At 59.0% G+C, this 9,077-nt stretch overlaps 1 protein-coding gene across 2 annotated transcripts in view; it reads right to left on the reverse strand.

Annotated features, from left to right (window-relative positions):
• The window catches only part of WNT6 (Wnt family member 6), a 29,657-nt gene extending 21,058 nt beyond the window's left edge, over positions 1-8,599 (reverse strand). Inside the window, exon 1 of one of the 2 annotated variants that reach the window (XM_084643048.1) lies at positions 8,375-8,599. In XM_084643048.1, coding sequence (XP_084499174.1) covers positions 8,375-8,451 — 77 coding nt within the window. In that variant the 5' untranslated portion in view covers positions 8,452-8,599. Of the gene's footprint in view, positions 1-8,160; positions 8,294-8,374 lie in introns of those variants that run through there. The other variant, XM_084643049.1, reaches the window with a different exon arrangement.
• Between the last annotated feature and the right edge of the window lie 478 nt (positions 8,600-9,077).

The raw sequence follows: 9,077 nt of genomic DNA on the forward strand, positions 1-9,077 counted from the left end.
GTGCTGGGGGAGGGAGGCGATCCTGGCCCTGAATTGGCAAAGGACTCGTGCTGAAGGGCTTCTGCTGAGCCCGGCCCCCTAACAGGTGCAGTTCCTAGGGACTGGGCTCGGGGTTGGAGTCAAGGTGGGAGCCAAAGACGGCCTGGGGGCAGATCGCACAGTCTCACCTTGTGGAGAAGCCGCAGCAAGGCCTGGCCATGGCCGGGATGTGCCAAAGACAAGTCCCTGGGGATGCAGGGCTGAGTGATGGGGACACTGGTGGAGCTGGGCCCACATGGGAGAATTGGGTCCCCTCCCGTCACATAGGGGGCTTTGATGGCTTCTGCTTTGCCCTCCTTCCTGGAAGGTGGTTCCTCTGCTCCTGCGGCCCCAGCTCTCTCCAGCCCTTCTGCACTGCCTGCCAGCCAGCTCCTGGCATCACAGCCCCCGCTGGGTCTCCTAGCCCAGCCTAGTCCCCTCTGGTTGTCACGCCGGACGAGGGGAGACGTGGCTAACTGCATTGAGATGGGGGGCTGGGGCGCCCCATGAACCCTCGATGCCGTTGCCCAAACTGGCATCACAGCAGGCTGGGTTGGCTTGATCGTCCCCTGGGCTGCGTCAGAAACCCCACCAGCCTGCAAGGAGCCCTGTGGAATTAGTGATTTATTCCCAGACTGTGACTCGCTCTCATGTGCTCCTTAACATAGGGACCTCTCTGTCAGCTGCATTGCTTTACACGCAAGGCAGTTGTGGGGAAGCAGCTAACTGGAATATGGCTCACTGAAGGTCATATGCGTGCACTTATACAACTGGCCGAAAAGTCACGTGGCCGGGTGACTCATCCTATTGGCAAATCATCACTTGGACTAAAATCCAGCAGCTCCTGCCAATAGCACCTTCCATCTGAGAAGCTTGAAGCTCTTTACAAATATTCATCACTTAAGCCCTGTGGCTTGAGTATCATTGCCCCATTTTATGGATGGGGAAACTGAGGCACGGGGCAATTTTAGTGATTTGAATAAAATCGCACAGCAAGTCTAAGGTGCAGTCAGGGGCTCCTAATCCTATGGGTTAAGCACCCTGGGAAGAATGTCTTCACCCTAAGCAAGGACAAGAACTCAGAGTCCTGGATCACAGGCTCCCCCGCTCAGACCCACTAGAACGTGCATCTTCTAGATACTAGAAAAGGTAGATCGGGGCTGCTATTCACTCTCTCTCATGAGAGAACAAGGGAACATGCAGTGAAAGCAAGAGGCACCAAATTCAAAGTGGATAAAAGGGTTGATACTCTCACACTGCTGGTTACCTAGTTGCAGTGAGTTCCACAGGTTATCATGGAAGCCAAGGGCTTAGCAGGATTCAAGAGCAGATCCAAACGCCGATGATAAGATGAGATAAGGCTGATGACCCATGGGACAGTCCCTCCAACATCAGGTGTGAGTCCCCCATTTTATGGGCTCAGGAGGAACCTGCCCCCACTGGCCTTTTGTTCCAGAAGGGGGCTGTTGCTCTGGACCAGCTGGGGCTGGCCACGTCTGCGACAGGGCACTGGGCTGGATGGACCCTTCTCTGATCCCGACTGTTTTCCTGCTCTCCGCCATCTTCTGAGTGCTCACGAGAGCATGGTGCACGTGGACCCTGGCTTCTTGTGCAAACCAGGAGGACACATGCAAGCGAGTGGCGGGACATAGAGATGCCTGCCTCGTGCCCGGCTGGCCGAAGGAGGTACAAAAGCCCATGGTGACGGTAACAGTCCACCCACCCAAGGCTCGTCCCCAGACCATGTGCCAATGATCACAATCTTCCTCTCCTCCTAGATGAACGGGGTTGTGAGGCTCCACTTTCCCCAAGAGTTGGGGTCCTTAGCTGGCCCCAGATTGGCCAGATTCACGTCTGCCCCTGTACTTTCAGATGGATGCAGGACTGTGCAGAGCGGCTCCGTACAGGGCTGTGCGGAGTCTCCAGTTGGCGACTGATCCCTTCGCTGCCTTGAGTCCAGCTGTGCAGGGCTCCGAAGAGCCATCAGTGCCTCGAGAAGCAGCCAAGAGTCGCTTTTCTAGACTGCCAGGCCTTCTTGCTTGGGACTTGCAGGGCTAGAAGCAAGCCCGCTGCGTCCCACTGCGAAGCTGGGAACATCCCTCTCCCGATGGTCTAAAACTCCCTTTCCAGCCCAGCAGGATCACCAAGTAGCGAGGGCGAGATCCACCGCTGCCCAGAGGTCTGGCGTGGTGAAGGTAGTCCCAGCTGAGACAGATTAGTGGGCAAAGTGTCGGTGAGTCCAAGGGGCAGGACACACTGGGAAAGGATGGAGTAAACCTTGTCACAGGGCCCTGTTGTTTCTCATAGCTATGTCACGGCCACAGGTAGGTGGCACACACCGACGCTATGCTAGGACAACATCAATTAGCACAGAAGATAGGAAATGCTGACATTGCTGAGTGTAACCTTAACTCTGCCCTCTTCTGGAGCAGCAAAAGCGCCGTTCGCCGAGTTCTCAACACACGCTTGTACACTACAACCAGAGGGAACCACAACACTCCAAAGCCTTTCCCCGGACTAATTTCCTGCTAACATGCAGCTTTCCAGCCCCAGCCAACCTGCTGCGAGCCCTGGCTGTTATTCCAGGGCTGCGCAGCGCCCAGCACAGTGAAGGCCCAAACACAAGACTCCCAATAGCAGAGCTGTTTAAAAGCAGATCACCAGGATTTTCTGATGCAATGGGAAGTGTATTTCTTTCGCAGAATCAACATGTCCCCCAAACTCCACCCCCAGGCTAAAAGCAGGCCTGGAAAATCTCAGCGCGAGGTGAAAGTGCTGTAAAGTTACGAGTGACTCTAAACTGAGTGGCTGGTGCTGCCTTGCTCTAGATCCATACCAGAATTCACTCCAGTGGACCTGCTCCTGATTTATCCTCATGTAGACAAGAGCCGAATCTGGACCAAGGGCAGCTTTAACTCGAGGGTTGCAGCTCCCATGTGTACACCTGTGTCTGTCGGTCTGCAGGGGCTCGGAAGCGGATCTGAGTGAGAATTGGCGCTTGAGCGAGAGAAGAAATAGGAGAGCTGGGGAGCGTGTGCAGGTGAAATAATGTAGAGATGCTGCTCTGAGCCGGGTGACTGTGTCGGCCGCAGGAGGCGTGCGTGTGAACTCAGGTATTTGACGTGTACATTAAGGGCCAGGCAAAGGGGCTCGTATAACATAAGAGCTGGTCTGAATCTTGCCCTAAGCCCAACCTGAACCTTCTCTGAGCTTCTGGAAAACTGAGTTCACCTGTCCTGTGAGCTTCCCCGTGGCCCCCGCGCTTCCTAGTGACGTCCAGCGCCCAGCGCGGCCTTGCACGCAGACGGAACCTGCCGTGCCAACCGCAGCCGAGCACGTGTCCCAGTGACCCAGGGATGGAGTCGGGCTGGTTCACGGGGTGGGCACTGATCTGCAGCGACCATGGAATGGCGCGCCTGTGGGTTTACACCTGGGGGGACGGCGCGGAATCCAGTCCAGTGCGTGGTGGAGCAAGGAAAGGAGTGGGTCCGAAGAGAACCAAGGGGGGGAGCGAGAAATGAAGGGGCTGGTTTACAGGAGGAGAGGAGTCAGCGGGGATGAGACACACAAAGCAGGTAAAAAGGCGGAGGGGTTGAAATGTTGTGGACGGTGAAAGGTTTCCTTCTGTGCTCAGTGCCCAGCGTTGGGACATGAGGTTATTAGTAGCAGTCCAGCGCTACCTTTCTCCCGCACCTGGGAGCACCTATAATTAACCCCATCATGCCCGACCTCTCTGAGACCTGCAGAGTTCAGGGCGCCGCCCGCTAGAGAGAGGGAGCAGAAGAAATAGCCATGAAAGGGAAGGAGGGGGAAAGGGAGCCGGAGAACAAGGGGAACCTTTTCCCCAGCCCCCTGCCCCCTCAGCGGGGGACCCATTCTAGGTATTCTGAGGTAACCAGAGGGATTTGCTTCATTTTGTCAGGCGAAACCTGCCCCAACCGCTCGATGCAGCTTTCCTGAAGCCGGCACGTCCCTGGGACGTCCCTGCAGAGTCCCAGCGAACAAGAGCCCGGAGCAGGATGGCTATTGAAGGGAAAACACCCCTTGCGGGGTGCATTCTCAGCCCAGCTGGCTGTAGCTCAGAGTGCAATTCCACGCCTGCTCGCGGCCCGGGTAAAATCCCACCGCAGCTCCGGGCTGCTGGCCCGCGTCAACCAGTGTGGGCTCTGAGAGCCACCGAACCGAACCGCAAACCCTGGCTGGGGTGGGAACCGCTTCAAGCCGGGGGAGGCAGCGGGACGGACAGCCCCTGTCTGACGACTGGCTCAGCCCATGTTGATTTCATTGGGCGGCCACTCTCCCGTCTTGAATGCAAGCTGCGCCTTGGGGCGGGAAGGTGACAGGTTTTAAAACTCGCTCCGGTTTTCCCCCGTGTTTCATCAGGCAGCGGACTCAGCCAGGGGGAGTGGGGCAGGCCACTTGGCCGTGGAAGAAGAGCCCCGGGGCCTTCATTTTCTGGCCTGGCTAAACCATTGTCCACGGTTACAGTAGCCAGCCAAGGTCAGTGCCCCCGTGTGAGGGGCTGGACAGACAGTCACCGCCCTGAAGGGATTCGTTTGAAATACCCCGGGCAGATGAATGGTGGAAGGAGAAACAGAGACACAGAGAGGGGTGGTGGCTCACGCAGGTCTGGGGCAAAAGCAGAAACAGGCCACAGGCTAGTCCAGTGCTCTACCCACTGGACCAGGCTGCCTTCCCCCAAAGCACTATCAATCCGTCCAGAGTACAGAACTCAGCCCAGAGAGCACCACCGTGGCCAAGCACCCGGCACGTGTGCTGCCGGCTGGGGTCCGGCTCTGCCAGAGCCTGAACCTGCCCCCCCGGGCACTAATCACCTGTCTGCCACAGACGTCAACGGTTCAAGCTGGAGTCCAGAGTGGGGTGAGGGATCTCTGCTGTGGGGAACATCCCAGCATAGACCTAGCCCTTTGAAATTCCCACAGCCATTCGAGGAGGATAACCCGGGCGTTCCTCTGAGTGTCCAGGGCCCCCCATGGCTTCGGTCCATGGCAGGTAGAGTGACCTTCTCCCAGTCGGCGGGGGAGCAAGGACGCTTTAGCTGGGATGTTGCAGCTGGTGTTCAGGATCCCCGGGGCCTGAGAGGGGGATAATGTAGGAGCAAGTCGCACAAACAGATAATGTCGGAGCAAGTCCCCTCTGCCTGAGCTTCATCTAAGCGTGGGCAGAGTGTCGATGGGTGGGTCGCTTCTTCCCCGGAGGGCCAGACTGACGTACGCTAGCTGAGGATCTGGCCCATGTAGTTTTATTCTAGCATGTGGTCTCGCACACAACTGCTGTTCGCTGGGGACTAATTCCCCCTTGCAGGGCCGGGCGTGAGGACCCAGGGTGGGCTGTGTAGCGCTCAATATTCTTGCATGACGATTTGTGATTCTTTGCTGAGTGTTGGTGTTTGGTCACGTTGTTTGCAATGAGAAACCAGCACTGGCTGACTCTTCGCCCTGATCTACATTCTCCCCCTAATCTCCCCATGCCGGCACAGCCAACACACACAACACGGCCCCTCGCAATAATACGAGCCATCTTTTAGATGAGACGCAAAATCCAGACCCCACTACCATCCAAGACCCTGTAGCACTCTCTCTGAGAGTGGGGTGCTAAATCTGATGTCCCGGCCAAACTCCAGTGGAAGTAATCATGTTCTGGGTAAATGCCCATGGATTTAAATGGGGCCACAGTTTCTCTCTCTGTCCACTTTATCCCTCATGCAGTTTCGATGGCATGCAGGATTTCTTATCACTTTCCATCCGAAATACACTGCCAGGTGATACTGTTCCAGGCTGCTGCGCTCCTCCCCAGAGCTGGCTGCACCAGCGTGCTTTGCGGTTGCCATCGCTAGCTCAAGGGGCTGTGCTGAAGCATTGCTAGTCTCAGGATGATAAGAGCAAGCCGAGATCAAGAGACAGAGTGATGCATTAAGCAACAGACTGAGAAATAGCCAGGAGGAGAAAAGGTAAATCTGTCAGTCACCATGGGAGGCTGCCTCCAGGAGGATAAATGTTTGCCATTGCATACCTGGGATCTGTGTACACCCTGCCCTAATAAATGCTTGTGGATGCCTATATGCCCCGTACACCATCCCCTGCAGCAAAATTCCAGTGCAGCTGCGTCTCTGTGTCCCTTGAGCTCCTTCTTCCCTGGTAGACAAATACAGTAGGTCCTACTGAAATGCTACAGAGTAAAGGGCCAGATCCTTCAGTGCTGCTCTGCTAATTGAAACCAGGGTCTGTTTCTCCCAAACTTTCCTGCCACTGTCTGGGCTGCAACCTGCCCTTTCCTGGCGAAGGGGACCCAGCAGCGGGCTAAGGCAGCTCTGGCTGGGAGGGCAAGGGGAGGGAGAGGGGGAGGCGAGCTTTATGTTCGGGGTCAGGAGCATGTGACAGTGTGGAGATGAATCGCCGCAGAGCATGAATTATGGCCCGGGCTGCACGGCAGGGGCTGGAATCCAAGCACTTAAAAGCGGATAAAGACGGGCTCGGCAAAATTCTTCCTCGATTGAAATGGTTCATGTTTCGACAGATCCCTGGGCTTTCCAAGGCTGGTCCCGGCTGCGGCTCCTGTCATGAATCTCTCCCCCCACCCCTGCCCCGCCAGGAGCCTGCCTTGCAGTCTGGGCCTTTGATGCAGGGACCATTACAAATGGGGGGTTTGTCCCTGCTGCTCCAGGCCAGGGCAGGCTCGGGGGGGGGAGGTCGCCTCACGCTAGCCCCCGCCTTTTAATTAAAGTGGACTTATTGGAGGGAAGACAGGAGCAGGCAGGGAGGGGAGGGGACTCCGTGACGCCCCCAGGCTTGCAAAGGCGCCGATCCAGGGGGGCAAACCCTGAAACCCTTGCACAGCTGCTACTCACACCTTGCTCAGCCCATTGCCTCCAACGGCCTGTGGACTGATCCCAGCTCCACCGATGTAAACCCTGAGTAACTCCCCCACCAGCGGTGGGAACTCTGAGTAACTCCCCCAACGCCCGAGTAACTCCCCCACCAGCGGTGTGAACCCTGAGTAACTCCCCCACCAGCGGTGTGAACTCTGAGTAACCCCCCCAATGCCCGAATAACTCCCCCACCAGCGGTGTGAACCCTGAGTAACTCCCCCACCAGCGGTGGGAACTCTGAGTAACTCCCCCAACGCCCGAGTAACTCCCCCACCAGTGGTGTGAACCCTGAGTAACTCCCCCACCAGTGGTGTGAACCCTGAGTAACTCCCCCACCAGCGGTGTGAACTCTGAGTAACCCCCCCAATGCCCGAATAACTCCCCCACCAGCGGTGTGAACCCTGAGTAACTCCCCCACCAGCGGTGTGAACTCTGAGTAACCCCCCCAATGCCCGAATAACTCCCCCACCAGCGGTGTGAACCCTGAGTAACTCCCCCACCAGCGGTGTGAACTCTGAGTAACTCCCCCAACGCCCGAGTAACTCCCCCACCAGTGGTGTGAACCCTGAGTAACTCCCCCGCCAGCTGTGTGAACCCTGAGTAACTCCCCCACCAGCTGTGTGAACCCTGAGTAACTCCCCCAACGCCCGAGTAACTCCCCCACCAGTGGTGTGAACCCTGAGTAACTCCCCCGCCAGCTGTGTGAACCCTGAGTAACTCCCCCACCAGCGGTGTGAACTCTGAGTAACCCCCCCAATGCCCGAATAACTCCCCCACCAGTGGTGTGAACCCTGAGTAACCCCCCCAAGCCCGAGGAACTCCCCCACCAGCGGTGGGAACTCTGAGTAACCCCCCCAAGCCCGAGGAACTCCCCCACCAGCGGTGTGAACCTGAGTAACTCCTCCAACGCCGGAGTAACTGCCCCAACCCTCATGAATAACTCCCCCAGCAGCTGGATAAACTCGGAGAAACTCCACCAATACCCCTGCAGCTCCCCAGCTCCCGAGGAATGCCCCCAGCAGCTGTGTAAGAGGGGGCTATGCGGCAAGCAAGGCAATTGCCCCCACCCCCGACTTTTCACAGGTTTATATGCTCCACTCCTTCCGATTTTGCAGGATACGATTTAATCCGATGTAAGGCTGGATGTGCTCACACAACTTTCCCCCATCCCCTCCCGAAGAACGTCCTTGAACCGATGCCCCTGGGTGTAAACGCCGCGCCACGCCGCCGATTTGTCGCGGAGTAAGCCTCACCTAGCTCCCCGGATTCCAGCGGGTCTGACTCCAGATTGACACCGGCGCGGCTGAGGGCAGAAGCCGGCAGGTCTCGGGCTGGGAGTCTCCGCTCCCCCCTGTCCCGGAGGTGAGCGCTCCTTGGCCACGGGGCTCCGGGAGGGGGACCAGGGGCTGGGGCGGAGGAGACCCCGCGCTGCCGCCGTCCCGTCCCGCCCCGGTCCCGGCTACTCACCACCAGAGCCCGATGATGTTGGCGGGGCAGAGTAGGATGAAGAACAGCCCCAGCTGGGTGCGGGACGGGGGCAGCATCCTGGAGCGCGGCGCGGCTCAGGTAGAGCGCGGCGAGCTGCCACCCGCGGTCCCCGGCTGCCTTGTCCGGGGCGGCGCGGGGCTCCGGGGCTGGAGCGGGCGGGCGGCGCGGAGCCAGGGGCTGGGGCAGGCTCGCAGGCGGCTCCGGAGGAGGAGGGACCGGGCTGCGAAAGCATCTGCCTCCGCCAAGGAAACCGGAGCCCGAGGGGACGGGGCGGGGGGGGAGGGATGGCGAGCGCCAATTCCGGGAGCGCAGCGATTCCCGAGCCCCGGGGCACCGAGCCGCGCCGGGCGGAGCGCAGCGCCCCGGCCCCGGGAGCGCCCAGCCTGGCGGAGCGGTGCCCGGACTTAGCCTGGCGGAGCGGTGCCCGGCAACCCCGAACCCAGCCTGGCGGAGCGGTGCCCGGCCCCTGAACCCAGCCTGGCAGAGCGGTGCCCGGCCCCTGAACCCAGCCTGGCAGAGCGGTGCCCGGCCCCTGAACCCAGCCTGGTGGAGTGGTGCCCAGACCCCCGAACCCAGCCTGGCGGAGCGGTGCCCGGCAACCCCGAACCCAGCCTGGCGGAGCGGTGCCCGGCCCCTGAACCCAGCCTGGCAGAGCGGTGCCCAGCCCCTGAACCCAGCCTGG

The sequence above is a fragment of the Lepidochelys olivacea genome, assembly GCF_965140295.1.
Source record: "Lepidochelys olivacea isolate rLepOli2 genome assembly, chromosome: 11".
Classification (NCBI taxonomy): domain Eukaryota; kingdom Metazoa; phylum Chordata; order Testudines; family Cheloniidae; genus Lepidochelys; species Lepidochelys olivacea.